The sequence below is a fragment of the Mustela nigripes genome, chromosome 12 (assembly GCF_022355385.1).
Source record: "Mustela nigripes isolate SB6536 chromosome 12, MUSNIG.SB6536, whole genome shotgun sequence".
Lineage (NCBI taxonomy): Eukaryota > Metazoa > Chordata > Mammalia > Carnivora > Mustelidae > Mustela > Mustela nigripes.
Window position 1 is genome coordinate 133,867,329 of NC_081568.1, and position 14,352 is coordinate 133,881,680.

A 14,352-nucleotide genomic window follows, 5' to 3' on the forward strand; every position below is an offset into this window, starting at 1 on the left:
AGAGAGAAGTAAGCAGGCTCCCCACTGAGCAGAGAACCCGATGCGGGGCTCGATCCCAGGACCTTGAGATCATGACCTGAACTGAAGGCAGAGACATCAACCCACTGAGCCACCCAGGCGCCCCCAGAGTGATTTTTTTAAAAGATGTAATTAGATGACAAATCACCTGCCTGCTTCCTGCACTCCAGTGACTCCTAATTGCTCTTCAGCTAAAACCTGGATTCCTTCCCAGTCCCTCTGGATCCGCTCATGCTCTTTCATGATGTGACTTCTGCCTCTGTTTACCACCCCCACCATGACTTCTGTGGACCTACTCCCTGAGCTCCAGCTTCTGTGTCCTTCTCACAGAGCTCCCCTGTCCCAGGCTCCGTCCCGCTACCCTTTCCATTGGAAATTCTCGTTACCCACTTTCCTCATGCCTGGCGCTGTAAGATGCCACCTCCTCACTGAGGCGTACCTGAGTCTCCCTTCTTCCTCTGCCCCCCGGTCACCTTTAAGGCTCTGGATTCCAGCAGCATCCATCTCTGCTGGTTAGATTCCATACCAGCTCCCAAACCTGTGAAGTTTTAGAGAGTGATTCCATGGTCATGAATCAATGGATCTTGCATTTTTAATGCAGTGCTCTGATTCATTGATAGCCATTCCTTTAACTCAGGGGGCGTGACAGATTTGGCCTTCCCCCTGTTCACATAGAGCAGCTTTTTCAGGACACAGTCCCACCTGCTGGTGTCTGTGTCTTCTGCGGCTACTCTCGCTCCCCTCGCAGAGACGAGTGGTGGTGATGGTGTCCATGTGTCCTTCAGAGCATTCCGTATTTCCTGTCCTTTCACTGGGAAAGGTTGCCTGACTGGGGCACTGTATGAAGACATAGGGCTGTTCATCGGAAGGGCTCTTCTAACAAGAAAATGATGCCATTCAGTTTGAGATTGAGAGCATTCCTTTTTCTCTGCAGCCAATGTTCTCTATGGGCCACTCCACACCAAACAGGCCGTGAGCATGTTTCTGGGAGCAGTGGAGCAAGCAGAGAAAGAAGGTGGCACCGTGGTCTATGGTGGCAAGGTAATGACACTAAGCTCAGTAGTGACACATTTTGCTTCCTTAGCATAAGCAGGGCTCTGGGCGGATGGGCGAAGGGTCTCCTACTGCTGTCTTTGTTTTTCTCCATCATACTTTTATAAGGGGGAAATCAGTGTTTTGGTGAGTGACAAAGTAAAATGCATGGAACACTTCTGGAGGACACACAGGAAACTCAGGGCCATGGTTGCTTTTGAATTGAGTCCCTGGGATTTTGTATGGAAGGGACACCTCCTTTTCCTGGGATAGTACAAGACTTTGTATTTAGAAGAGTCAGAATCCGTATTTAGTGGCTATTTTTAAAAGGCAGGGTATCAAAAAGCGGGATACTAGGATGCCATAATAGGTATCTTTCCTGCTAGCATTTTCACCAGAAACATTATTGTTTCTTAACTGATTGGTTGGTTATAAGGGCAATTTTGGCATAAAGGGTAATGAAAATAATGAACATAACTGGTTGGCTGGTTGGTTGGTCACTGTATTGGCCTAATCATTGGGTTGACTGTTAGGTTTCATTTCTTCATTGATGTAGTTTCCCATTTTTATACTATGTAAATCTTAGCCCTCGTGATGGTCTGTGCAGTGGTGCAGAGTTTTGAACTCATTTTCCACAGAACTGTGGACTTTGCATTTCCCACAGAACCTTGAAATGTCTGTCAACAGACATGTGAGAACATGCCAAGCACAAACAAGGCAGAGGCGTTCACAGTGCAGAACAAAGCTCAATTAGAAATACGCATCCTAGTGTTTGGAAACTGATGCCTCTCTTAACAAAGGAAGAAATTGTAGCCAAAAAAGAGAAAGTATGATGTCAAACAAGGAGTCAAATCAACAAGCAAGAAAATGTGTAATACTATAAATGAGAGATTTTGAAAACAAGTAATTACGTACCATCCACAGAATCAATTATTTGAACAGTATTGACCTACAGTTTTTTTTTCCTTTTTTTTTTTTTTTTTTTTTAAGATTTTGTTTTTTTCAGAGAGGGAGAAAAAGAGCACATAAGCAGGGAGAGGTGCAGGAGAGGGAGAAGCAGACTCCCCACTGAGCAGGGAGCCCCACGCTCTCAGGACCCAGATCATAACCTAAGCCTAAGGCAGATACTTAACCAGCTGAGCCACCCAGGTCCCCCACTGGGTCCTTTAAGCAATAGAAATTTACTTTATTCACAGTTCTTGGGGCTGAGTCTAAAGTACGGTGCTGGCAGGGTTGATTTTTGGTGAGGCCTCTGTTGCTGGCACACAGACCACGCAGACGCCCATCTTCTCAGTGTCCTCATACGGCCTTTGCCTTGAGGGTGGAGAAAATAGGTCTCTGGTATCTCTTCCTCTTTTTGTAAGGTCTTCAGTTCTTCCAGATTCAGGCCCCACCTGTGTGACCTCTTTTAACTTACTTACTTACTAAAAGCTTCTGTTTCCAGTTTCAGTCACACTGGTGGGGGTTAAGGCTTCCCTGTAGGAATTTGGGATGGGGATATGATACAGTCTTCAGATGCCGTGTAGTCCTATTTTTACATTATATACTTGTTAAAAAGCCAGCTATAACTGCTTTTTTTCAGTGTCACTTGGTCGTGTCAACCTGTGACAGGTTTTGCTTCTTCACTTTCTTTTCTGTTTTTCTCTGACCAACCAAGACAGAGGTTATTTTTATTCATGATGGGAAGTTATTTTGGGGAAATGATTCATATGTATAAATGGTGTTTATTTTTTTTTTCTCCAAAGTATAGGGGAAGGTTGTGTCCTCTGACCCTAAGTACCAAAAAACAAAACACCTTCATTCTTTCTACTTTATTTCTCTACTGAAGGTCATGGATCGCCCTGGCAATTACGTAGAACCAACAATTGTGACAGGTCTGGCTCACAACGCATCCATTGCACACACAGAGACGTTTGCTCCGATTCTTTATGTCTTTAAATTCAAGGTAAAAATGGATTCTGTTTCCCATTTCTCGAGTTTGATGGCTGCCTTTGTGTGTCATCTGCTCTGAGCTGTGTAGGCCTTATGGTCAGCTTCCACATGGAAGGGACCAGACCGTCCCATAGCCTCAGTGCTGAGCATCAGCAGACAAGTGACAAGCTGCATGCAGTCTTCAGACCTACTACAGTTGTAACCTGTATCTGTGGACAGCCTGTGGAGGTTTTAGCAGATGGTAAAAGCTGGAGGGTCTCCTTCCCCACCCCACCTTCTCCTTCCCCAGACAGACTAGAGCCATGCCAGCCAATACTTAGTGATCAAATCAAGGTTTGAATATGCCATGATTAATAGTTTAAGAAAATATTAACAAGAATTATATCTTACTACAGTTAAAGAATTACTTTTTATTTTTACTTATTTATTTATTTATTTTTGAAAAGATTTTATTTATTTATTTGACAGAGAGAGATCACAAGTAGGCAGAGAGGCAGGCAGAGAGAGAGGAAGGGAAGCAGGCTCCCTGCTGAGCAGAGAGCCTGATGCGGGACTCGATCCCAGGACCCTGAGATCATGACCTGAGCCGAAGGCAGCAGCTTAACCCACTGAGCCACCTAGGCGCCCTTACTTACTTATTTTAAAGGTTTTATTTATTTGACACAGAGCGAGACAGCGAGAGAGGGAACACAAGCAGGGGGAGTGGGAGAGGGAGAAACAGGCTTCCCCCTAAGCAGGGAGCCTGATGAGGAGCTTGATCCCAGGACTCTGGGATCATGACCTGAGCCTAAGCAGATGCTTAACTGACTGAGCCGCCCAGGTGCCCCTCAAAGGATTGCTTTTCAAAAATATTGATTTAAATTGTCGTCTTATTTCATGTCTTGTGACAGAGGATAATTTCATGTTTTGTATTCTGTGTATGTGAGTGAATTCTTGAGTAAATTATTTAGTGTGTCTTGCTTAATCTGTAAAATGGGGGTAATACAAAACCTGTATTGTTGGATGAGGATTAAATACTTAAATGTGTGCAAAGTGCTTCGGTCAGTGGGTTGCATAGAAGAGGAGCTCAGTAAGTAATAGGTCTTACATGTAGCAGCTTGAGTGGAAGCATGTCCTCGTCTGTTTCTCAGAGTACAATTCAGGGAAAACCCCCACAAAGCTGTGCATGAGAGAAACAGAATTAGTAAGATACTGAGGTTTTAGTTAACTTCTGTGTGTGGAGATTACATTGGTACAGCTCATGAAATGGACTCTTGTGAATTTTGAAGCAATTGCTGCATCCTCTAACAGCTTCCACTGTCCTTTTTAGAATGAAGAGGAAGTCTTCGCCTGGAATAATGAAGTAAAACAGGGGCTTTCCAGTAGCATCTTTACCAAGGATTTGGGCAGAATCTTCCGCTGGCTTGGGTATAACTCTGTCTGTTTTGAGAATTTACATAAGCTTAGTTTGTGTCACGAGTGGGCTTAAAAAAAAAGAAAGAAAGAAACCATTATAGTTGAAAATCCCATTTTTGAGCATGAAGAGTCTTAGAGGTTTTGCTTGGATTTTTTCAGTTTATTTCTTAATTCCTATCTGTTGCTCTCAACCTTGCTTCCCTTTCTACACACAGACCGAAAGGATCCGACTGTGGCATTGTGAACGTCAACATCCCCACAAGCGGGGCTGAGATCGGAGGTGCATTTGGTATGTAGAGAATTCCTGTTCTACGTCGGGGGCACATGGTTGGGGTATCATAACAAAATGCCATGGTGTGGGTGGCTTGAACAACAGAAATGGATGTTCTCACAGTTGTGGAGGCTGTAAGTGCAAGGTTAAGGTGTTGGCAGTGCTGGTTTCTCCTGAGCCCCCTCTTTCATGACCTGGGGTCCTGCCGTGGCCTTTTCTCCATGCCCGCCTGTACATGCCTGGTGCCTCTTCCTTTCCTTTGACACCAGTCCTTCTGTTACAGGCCTGCACCTTTGTGACATCTTTCTTTGGCTTATGACTTCATTCAACCTTAATTACCTCTTTAAGAGGAGCTTTTGCCAAATACAGCCACATTCTAAGTTTTGGAAGTTAGGTTTTCAACATAAGTATTTGGGGAGGGGACACAGTTCAGGCAGCAAAGGAAAAGGAGTAGTAGCTTTTAGAAAAGTTTGACCAAGAAACCGAAATAATGGGGCACCTGGATGGCTCAGTGGATTAAGCCTCTGCCTTCAGCTCAGGTCATGATCTCAGGGTCCTGGGATCGAGCCCCACTTCGGGCTCTCTGCTCAGCAGGGAGCCTGCTTCCCGCTCTCCCTCTGTCTGCCTCTCTACCTACTTGTGATCTCTCTCTCTCTGTCAAATAAATAAAATCTTTAAAAAAAAAGAAAGAAACCGAAATAATAGAACTTGGTAAGAGTCCGGTCTAACATGCTTGAGAGGAGCTTACTGCCGTATTCAGAGTGATGATCCAGAACCTGACTCTTTTCTCAAACTCTGCATCACATTGGAGCCAGGGCCCTTAGCCTAGGATATGTGACCCCTTGAAGCAGTGACATCTCTTTTTTTGGGAAGACGGTCAGTGACCCAAAGAACATTTAAGAACCCCTGGCTTTAGAGATAAGCCAGATTTTGTCACACAAAAAATTCTGTTTTTTTTGTTGCAAAGGGATGTGGTGTTAAACATTAGTTTTTATTTTATATAAAACACTAATGTGTTTTCTTCCACTGGGTTCTGCTTGTATTTTCTCTTAATAAGCCTTGAGTTCTTAATGCTTAAATTAAGTAGTAGTTTGTTTTTTTCTTGAAGTCAACCCAGTCAGCAGTTGGGTTTTAAGCATTTCAACTAAAAATGAGCGAAAGTAGAGTAAAAACATGACCTTGTTTATACTTACATATACATCTATATATGTATAGAGCAGAACACGCATGTGTTAATACCTCCAACATTGTAAATAATTCGAGGCACTTTTTAGTGTTTTCAGACCAGTGTTTGCTGTACTTACTATTCATTACATAAGTTTTGGGGAAAGGTTCCTGCTTTCCTTCAGGCTCACCCCTGCACTGTGCTCTTGAGTAGGCTGTGTGCCCCCGTGTCCAGCTCTCCCCCTGCAGGGCCTTAGTGCCTGTTTGTAGCCCACACTACTTTGTGCACCTGACTCTTACTCCCTGAAGCCCACACAAGTTAATTTTTATTTTAAAATTTTTCTTTAAAGATTTTATTTTTATTTATTTATTTGACAGAGATCACAAGTAGGCAGAGAGGCAGGCAGAGAGAGAGAGAGGGAAGCAGGCTCCCTGCTGAGCAGAGAGCCTGATGAGGAGCTTAATCCCAGGACCCAGAGATCATGACCCGAGTCTAAGTCACAGTCTTAACACACTGAGCCACCCAGGCACCCCACAAGTTAATTTTTAAATGGGAAAGGGGATTCTTGCACTTTTCTCTTCCGGCTTCATTCCCAGAGGCAGCTACTTGGAAATTACTAAAAGGAAATTTACCTTAATTCACTGTAGTTTTGTTTTGTTTTGTTTTTTATTAGTTTTAAATAATCTCCATCCACTATGGGGCGGAACTCACAGCTCTGTGCCCCCATGCCTCGTGATCCCTCGACTGAGCCAGCCAGACACCCCTCCTTCAGTCTTTCAAAGTAGTGTGCTTCAGTGCTTACTCTTCTCTGTTGTAGACATTGTTTGTTGACCCTCTGTTAGCATAGATGAACCTTCTTAAGCCTCCGTCTTCTGTGTGTGCAGCATGAGGTTTTGCCGGGTGAGGTCAGGAGGAAACCAGAGGAAGCAACCACGCTTCTGTGTTCTCCCCATCACAGTCACACAGGATGTGCTTCCTTCTTCCAGCAGTGGGTTGGGACGACAAACATGACATGTTCTCTACCAGGAAAACTTAGGAGAGGCTCTGCATCCCAGGCTTTTGTTGGAGGCTGGTCGCTGAGGCCTCCTTTCCCTGGCACATACTGAAACTCCAGACTCCCTGAAGGCAAGGAGGGCTTTCACATAAACCACATTGTATCAGAGCAGCTGAGGCCCAGTAAGAAACTAATCATTGAAGGGCAGTTTGCTACCCATGGAGGGCTGTCTTCAGCAGCTGGGTTCCTACATGCTGCAGTGTTGCCGACAGACCTCTGCCTGTCCTGCACAGTTTGCAGCAGTTTTTCCTCAGACATTTGAAGTTGTTAATTCATTTGCATTATGGCTGGTGTCATGGTTGAAGAGCCCAGTCCACTTCAATTTCTGATCTCTTTTTTTTTCCTATTTCAAAAAATACGAGGTGTCCTAGGTTTGAGATCTTTGTAAAACATTTTCTTAGACATTGGGCCAGTGATTAGCTTTAGAGTGTTGGGGCTGAATAATTTTCAGTGCTGGGTCTTTTTTTGACAGTTTTTTTCCCTTTCTCTCTCTCTCTTTAAGGTTTTATTTATTTAGTGTGTGTGGAGGTAGAGGGGCATAGGGAGAGGGAGAGGGAGAATCTCTACTCCATGCTGAGGCTGACTCGGGACTTAGTCTCACTATCTGGAGATCATTACCTGAGCCAAAACCAAGAGTCAGACTTAGCTGACTGAGCCAGTGAGGCATCCTCCCCCACCTTTTTTTTTAAAGTACTCTCTGTACCCAGTATGTGGCTTAAACTTAAAGCCCCGAGATGAGGAGTCACGTGCTCTATGGACTGAGCCAGCCAGGTGCTGCAATTATTCTCTTTTTCTAATGACTAGAACTATTATTTGAATAATATCTCTTCAAGAATCATCTAATTTTGTTATCTTTTCCCTTCTATTTTTCATCTTTTTTAAAAAAAATATGGGCAATTTCCTCAGATTTTCACATATTTTAATTTTTATAAAAATATCTATCTATTTTAGAGGGTACATGTGTACTGGGTGAAGGGCAGAGGGAGAGGGAGAGAGAGAATCTCAAGGAAAGATTCTGAGCACAGAGCCCAACACAGGGCTCAATCTCAATACCTTGAGATCATGACCTGAGCCAAAATTCAAGAGTTGGATGCTTAACTGGCAGATCTACCCAGGTGCCCATAGGATTTTATTTTTAAGTAATCTCTATCCCCAGCATGGGTCTTGAACTCATAATCCTGAGATCAGGAATCAAACACTGAGCCAGCTGGATACCTGCTCAGATCTTTCTATCTTTTTTTTTTTTTTAAAGATTTTATTTATTTTATTTGACAGAGATTACTAGTAGGCAGAGAGGCAGGCGGAGAGAGAGGAGGAAGTAGGCTCCGTGCTGAACAGAGACCCCGATGCGGGGCTCGATCCCAGGACCCTAGGATCATGACCTGAGCCGAAGGCAGAGGCTTCAACCCACTGAGCCACCCAGGCGCCCCTCAGATCTTTCTTGTAGCTCTTTTGTTAAGTGTTTTCTCCTCTACTGTTAGTAAAAACACTACCAAGACTTATTTCTTGTGGTTTGATAGCACACTTGCACATAATACCCTTCTCTTATTTTATGGAATCATTACCTTCTTATGTTATAAGGACATTAATGTAACATTTCAGAACATTGTAAAAGCTGTGTATAGTTATTGAAAATTATATAGCTGAGGTTAAGTGTGAAATTATATTTCCACTGTCCAGAAATTTTCCATCTTAATATCTGGTCCAGTGGTAAGGTTGGTTTTCTTTTGCTTCTGGCAGATTTACTGCCTCTATATGCCCTTTTTGTGTCACCCCCCCCCCCACTCCCGACCCCTACCGCCTTAGTTCTTTTTTGCTGTTTATTTGGTCTCTTATCTTTCTGAATTTTTTTTTAAAGATTTTATGTATTTGACAGAGATCACAAGTAGGCAGAGAGGCAGGCAGAGAAAGGGGGGGGGAAGCAGGCTCCCTGCTGAGCAGGGAACCCGATGGGGGTGCTTAATCCCAGGACCCTGGGATCACGACTGAGCTGAAAGCAGGGGCTTAACCCCCTGAGCCACCCAGGCACCCCTCTTGTCCTTTTTTTATAGAGGAGGCCTATACTCTGAGCTAAATGTGAACTCATTGGTCGGCTAGCTCTAGTCTCCTTTTGGTGTGTTTCTCTCCATGCTACCAAGTAGGTGCTGTACCCAGAAAAACTGCTCATGATTTGTGAACTTCTCGTGTATTTCTCTAGGAGGAGAAAAGCACACTGGAGGTGGCCGGGAGTCTGGTAGCGATGCCTGGAAACAGTACATGAGAAGATCCACTTGGTAAGAAAAGGCTTTGGGAGGGTGGGTTTGGAACGTGCTTTTCTGCTTTTCTACTGTATGCTCTTTCTTTGTACTGCTTCACTTCAGTTTGGTTTTGTAATGAAGCGCAGCTGTCCCCTCCCAGGACATCTGTCCTATATTGTTACTTGTCTCCCTTGGTTGTCCCACCTGAGCTAGTGCCTAGGGCTCGACCGTGAAACCAACTCAGTTGTGGTTTCTGTCTGGAGACACCAGAAGAGCAGGACATTGGAGGGTCAGCCAGTAGGAGAAAGTGGGAGAAGCTGTACTTGGGGTTTTCTCCTTGGTTATGGCCACCACCCCTGGAGGTGGTAGGGGCAGCAGCAGAGGGGAAGTGTGCAGGGCCCTTGCAGGCCAGAGTAGTGAGCATGGCTCTTGATGGTGCCTTAGCTTGTTTACCCAGCACACACTGGTGGCTGGTGACGGAGCCTGCTTCAGGGAGGGTTTTCTAAGGAGTTGGTTCTTCTACTTGTATGCTATTTTTTATTTGTTTTTTAAAAGCTTATTTTGGGGGGCAGAGGGTACATGAGCTGGGGGAGGAGCAGAGGGAGAAAGAGAGAGAGAGAGTCTCTAGCAGACTCCAGCTGAGCACAGAGCCCAGTGTGGGGCTGGATCTCATGACCCCAAGATCCCAACCTGAGCCGAAATCAAGAGTTGGGCACTTGACCAACTGAACCACCCAAGCGCCCTGCTTGTATGCTGTTTTTTCTCTCCCTTAGATAGAAATGATTTTCCCAAGTATATTAAAACAATATGTGGGTCAGGCCCTTGTTATGTTACAGAGCAAAGGTTGAGGATCCCAGGATGCTCATTTTGGTCTCATTTCTTGCTTCTCACTAGCCCTCTAACCTCAGGTGGATTCTCAACCTTAGTCCCTTAGAGCTTCAGTGACTTGATGTCTGTCTAGAAATTCTGAGGAGCTTTTGGCTGTGCTTTAAGTCTCAGACATATGCACCCTCTCCTGGTTCCATTTCTTTGTTGTGGGTTTTGTTTGTTTCCTGGTACCTGTTCTTCAAAGTCAGTTATGTTCTTTTACTTTCGTTGCGCACCTGAGATTTAGAGTGGATCCCCATATTGTGCCCCAAAGACTACGAATAACGTTTTTGAAACGTGTTTTTCCGGATTATGTTCTCTCCTTTGTCTTTTCTCTCTCATGCAACTGGATCTGTACTAACCTTGTTTTGTATCTTAACTTTTTTTCTGTACCAACTTGTATCTTGGGACATTTCACCTTGTTATATACACAGATGTGTATATAACAGGTATGTGTATATAATAGGTTTTCTTAATGACATTAAATATTCTAAATTATGTATATACTATCCTTCATTCAATTTTTTTTTTCCTTCTAGTACCATCAATTACAGTAAGGACCTTCCTCTGGCTCAAGGAATCAAGTTTGAGTAAAGGTGACAGTAAATTGGTACTACTTCAGATTCTTGGACTTTCTTCTGAAGAAGATGAAGGAAGTTAAGATTTGTCCTGAATAAATGCATCATTTTGATTATGACGGTGGCTAGTCTCTTAACCCTAGGCCCCACTTAAATCAAGAGACTTAATTTTTAAAAAATAAAACTAAATTGTCATGATATAGCCATATTTAATAAAAGGTAAGATGAATTTTTTACTAGTAGTTGATGAGTTCCTGAATTTTTTACTACAGTTTTTTTTTTTTTAAAAAGGAGTAGATGCCATAGGAGGAAATTGGAAAAACACAGAATAGAAAAGGAAGAAAATAGAAGTCTTGGTAGATGCAGGAACATCTGAGTGTGAGTAGAGATTGCTTTAGTGAGTATTGACGGACATTAGCCTCTAGTGCGTGTTTGCAGGGAGTGTGTTTGTATTCCTTGCCTGTAGATTAGCACAGAACAGCATCGATGTGGTATGACTTGCTGTGTTTGAAATGACTAAGGGTGTTCATCACCATTATGGCTTCTCTTGCTCGTACTGGCTTTATGTCACCACAAAAAAGATAGAGCACGGTGGACATAGGTTTTGCACCTGCCTGTGTTTATGGAGAGTATCATCTGGGTTTCTTATACAATCTTAGGGCATTTTCTTTATAACTATTATATTTGTGCGGTTGCCCTTGGATTTGTTCTGGGAGAATGACCACTATGTATGTGGCAGTGTGTGGCTTTTGTGAAAGGAGGAAAGGAAGTTCACATGTAGAACTTGCAAAGCAGAATCTGCTTCCTTCTCTTGGGAAACTGAGCCCTTTGGAGTGGTTCATTTCAGCCCAGGGTTGCCTCTTGAGTCCACATTGGCTCTTGAAGGTCTCCTGTCTTCCTGGCCATCTATACTGCCCGGCTGGGTTAGACCTGGGCAGAAGCCTTCCAAGAAGATTGTATTTGTAGGTAATCGGATGCATTAGGATGTATGGAGAGATTTGGACAACCGGTAAAGACTGGCTTGAGTTATGACAAAGAAGTAAGCAAATGAAAAAAATGAAGCAATTGAAAATTCATCACGGTGAGAAAGGTATTCATATTATGTCCTGGAAGTAAGAAATAGTAACAAAGGTTGATGGAGGTAGGGAGGTAAATTCTGAAAGAAGCTCTGTCTCAGAAGGGCAAGTGGGAGGTCAGTGTGGAGACAGGAGGGATGGCTGTTTCTCAGAACATGTCTTAGAGAACGGTTTGATTCTTCAAGTCAAGAAAATATGTAACTTTGATTAAAATGAAAACCGACACACAAAAAAATGATGTTGGAGAACGAGGTGCTTGGAGTCATTCATTTCCAGACCTTTCCTCCATCCCCATGCCCAGAGCGCGCGCGCGCGCACACACACACACACACACACACACACACACTTGTATGTACTCTCTGTTGTACACACACTTGTACTCTCTATTGACCTAGGTGACCTTGAAACATCTCATGAAATGATCCTACTGAAGACCAAGTTTTCTCCATTTTTTAAAGTCTCTCATCGACTGGATTATGCCATATTGCGATATCCTTCCTTTTAAAATAAGTGGTTCCTTAAGAAGATCATGGGATTTGCACATTAACTTTAGAAATCTTGCTATGGCCTTGTTTTGCCCCCCTCTCTTTTTTAAGGTTTCATTGTTCAAGTATTTTAGCCCTGTCTTAGGGACTATAGTCCTATCTGAAGAAAGTAAAGCCCCATTTAAAACACTTTGAGGAATCACATACTGATAGGCCATTATTATTTTGTGAAATTGTTCAAGGTGATTTTTGATTGAAATATTTTCTCATATCCTTGGTTTTCCCAGCATATTATTTTTAAACAAATGTTTTAAGATATAAGCTATATCACTGTGTTTGTTTTAACTTAAAGTTTTTTACATTTATAATTTCTTTCTTTCAGGTTCTTAAGGAGGCTCTCCATCCCTGTGTATCCGGTAAAGTCATGATACGGTGGCCAATTTTCTAGCATGCTGGGATGACTGGCAGATCTAGTCTTAACATACAGAAATTGAGTAAAATTAATTGATTGCCTTTTTTTTGAGACTAATTCATAATTTTTCTACATGTTTCTAATAATTATGAGGACCTATTTTTGTCATAATGCTTATTATTAAAAAAATTTGCGCTACAGTTGTCCCTCTCTGTTCTTTTTTTTTTTTTAAGATTTTATTTATTTATCAGAGGAGGGGGGAGAGTGAGCACAGGCAGACAGAATGGCTGCAGAGGCAGAGGATGAAGCAGGCTCCCTGCTGAGCAAGGAGCCCAATGTGGGACTCGATCCCAGGACGCTGGGATCATGACCTGAGCCGAAGGCAGCTGCTTAACCAACTGAGCCACCCAGGCGTCCCCCTCTCTGTTCTTTTTTAGTGAATCAAAAAATAAACATCGCTTATTAGTATTTTTAACCAAGGAAGTTGAAATGCACATTTGTGTGTGGTATTAGGGTTGTGTATTTTAAGGCGCTAGGGACCCTGTACTGCTTCTTGTGATCACTGTTTCCGTCGAGCCCCTCCTGACTGCTTGCATCTGGTACTGTAGCCATACTGCCATTTCCCAGCCTCCGTTGGGAGCTGTGGTCAGCATGCCAGCTTCACCACTACAGTGAACCCTAAGTGTCTTGGCATCTTCCCGTACTTCTGCAGTCTCTGGACAGAGCATCCCAATGACTGACCCCAGGATCCTGACTCCTGGAGTTCCATAGGCAGGCATTGGAATACTTGATTGTCCTGGCCTCCATTTTGGGAGGCAAGCACTCATGACGAAGACCTCACACAATAGAGATGAGGCAGTTTTCTCAAAGCAAATAGGGATGCTGTTCCTTTTTTCACTTCTCTCTTCAATGCTGTGCCACTACATAATATTCTTTTTTTTTTTTTTTCTAAAGATTTTATTTATTAATTTGACAGAGAGAAATCACAAGTAGACGGAGAGGCAGCCAGAGAGAGAGAGAGAGAGGGAAGCAGGCTCTCCGCTGAGCAGAGAGCCCGATGCGGGACTCGATCCCAGGACTCTGAGATCATGACCTGAGCCGAAGGCAGTGGCTTAACCCACTGAGCCACCCAGGCGCCCCACTACATAATATTCTTAATGGCATACTTTGTCCCTGGTAATGCTGAAGGGACTGAGGAGTCCGTGTGCTTGCTCTTCTCCCCTTCCCTAGCACTTCAGATCTTTTCTCCTCTAGGCTTTGCTGTAATTTTATTTATCTGCCTATTTGCTGTAGACATTTGCACTGGTAACTGTTTGCAATTTCTATCCTTTTCACACTTCTCTTGTCTTGCACGTAACTGCTCATGTTTGGTTTTCTTCTAGGTGTTTGTTGGCCTTAAAAGTTTTTAAGGGCTTGTATGAAGACATTAGGTGCCACAGCCTTTGAGTCCCAGAAAGTGTTGATACGTTCTGATGTACTGAAGTTTTGGAGTTCTCACGCAATCAAATCTGTTGAATTTTTTAAAATCATTTTAGGTAGTCTGTGTACCCAAGGTGGGGCTCAAACTTCATAACTCCAAGAACAAGAGATATACTCTACTGACTGAGCCAGCTAGATGCCCCAAATCTCTTGATCTTTTTCCATCTTAAGTTTAGAAAGTTAGGTTATAAATTTTTCCTCTGCTTTTTTGTTGTTCATTAAATGTATTTTAAATACTTATACACAGTTAAAAATACAATGAGCCTAGAATGCTTAAAACACTGTTCCCTCCTCTTCCCCCCCTACACTTGACTGGAATGACCATCCTCACCTTTTTTGCTGTTGCTAATT

At 43.2% G+C, this 14,352-nt stretch overlaps 1 protein-coding gene across 1 annotated transcript in view; it reads left to right on the top strand.

Annotated features, from left to right (window-relative positions):
* The window catches only part of ALDH7A1 (aldehyde dehydrogenase 7 family member A1), a 46,686-nt gene extending 33,964 nt beyond the window's left edge, over positions 1 to 12,722 (top strand). Inside the window, exons 13-19 of the mRNA XM_059418402.1 lie at positions 953 to 1,059; positions 2,879 to 2,995; positions 4,292 to 4,389; positions 4,593 to 4,666; positions 9,065 to 9,140; positions 10,511 to 10,567; positions 12,493 to 12,722. Coding sequence (XP_059274385.1) covers positions 953 to 1,059; positions 2,879 to 2,995; positions 4,292 to 4,389; positions 4,593 to 4,666; positions 9,065 to 9,140; positions 10,511 to 10,565 — 527 coding nt within the window. The 3' untranslated portion in view covers positions 10,566 to 10,567; positions 12,493 to 12,722. The remainder of the gene's footprint in view (positions 1 to 952; positions 1,060 to 2,878; positions 2,996 to 4,291; positions 4,390 to 4,592; positions 4,667 to 9,064; positions 9,141 to 10,510; positions 10,568 to 12,492) is intronic.
* The last annotated feature ends 1,630 nt before the right edge of the window (positions 12,723 to 14,352 follow it).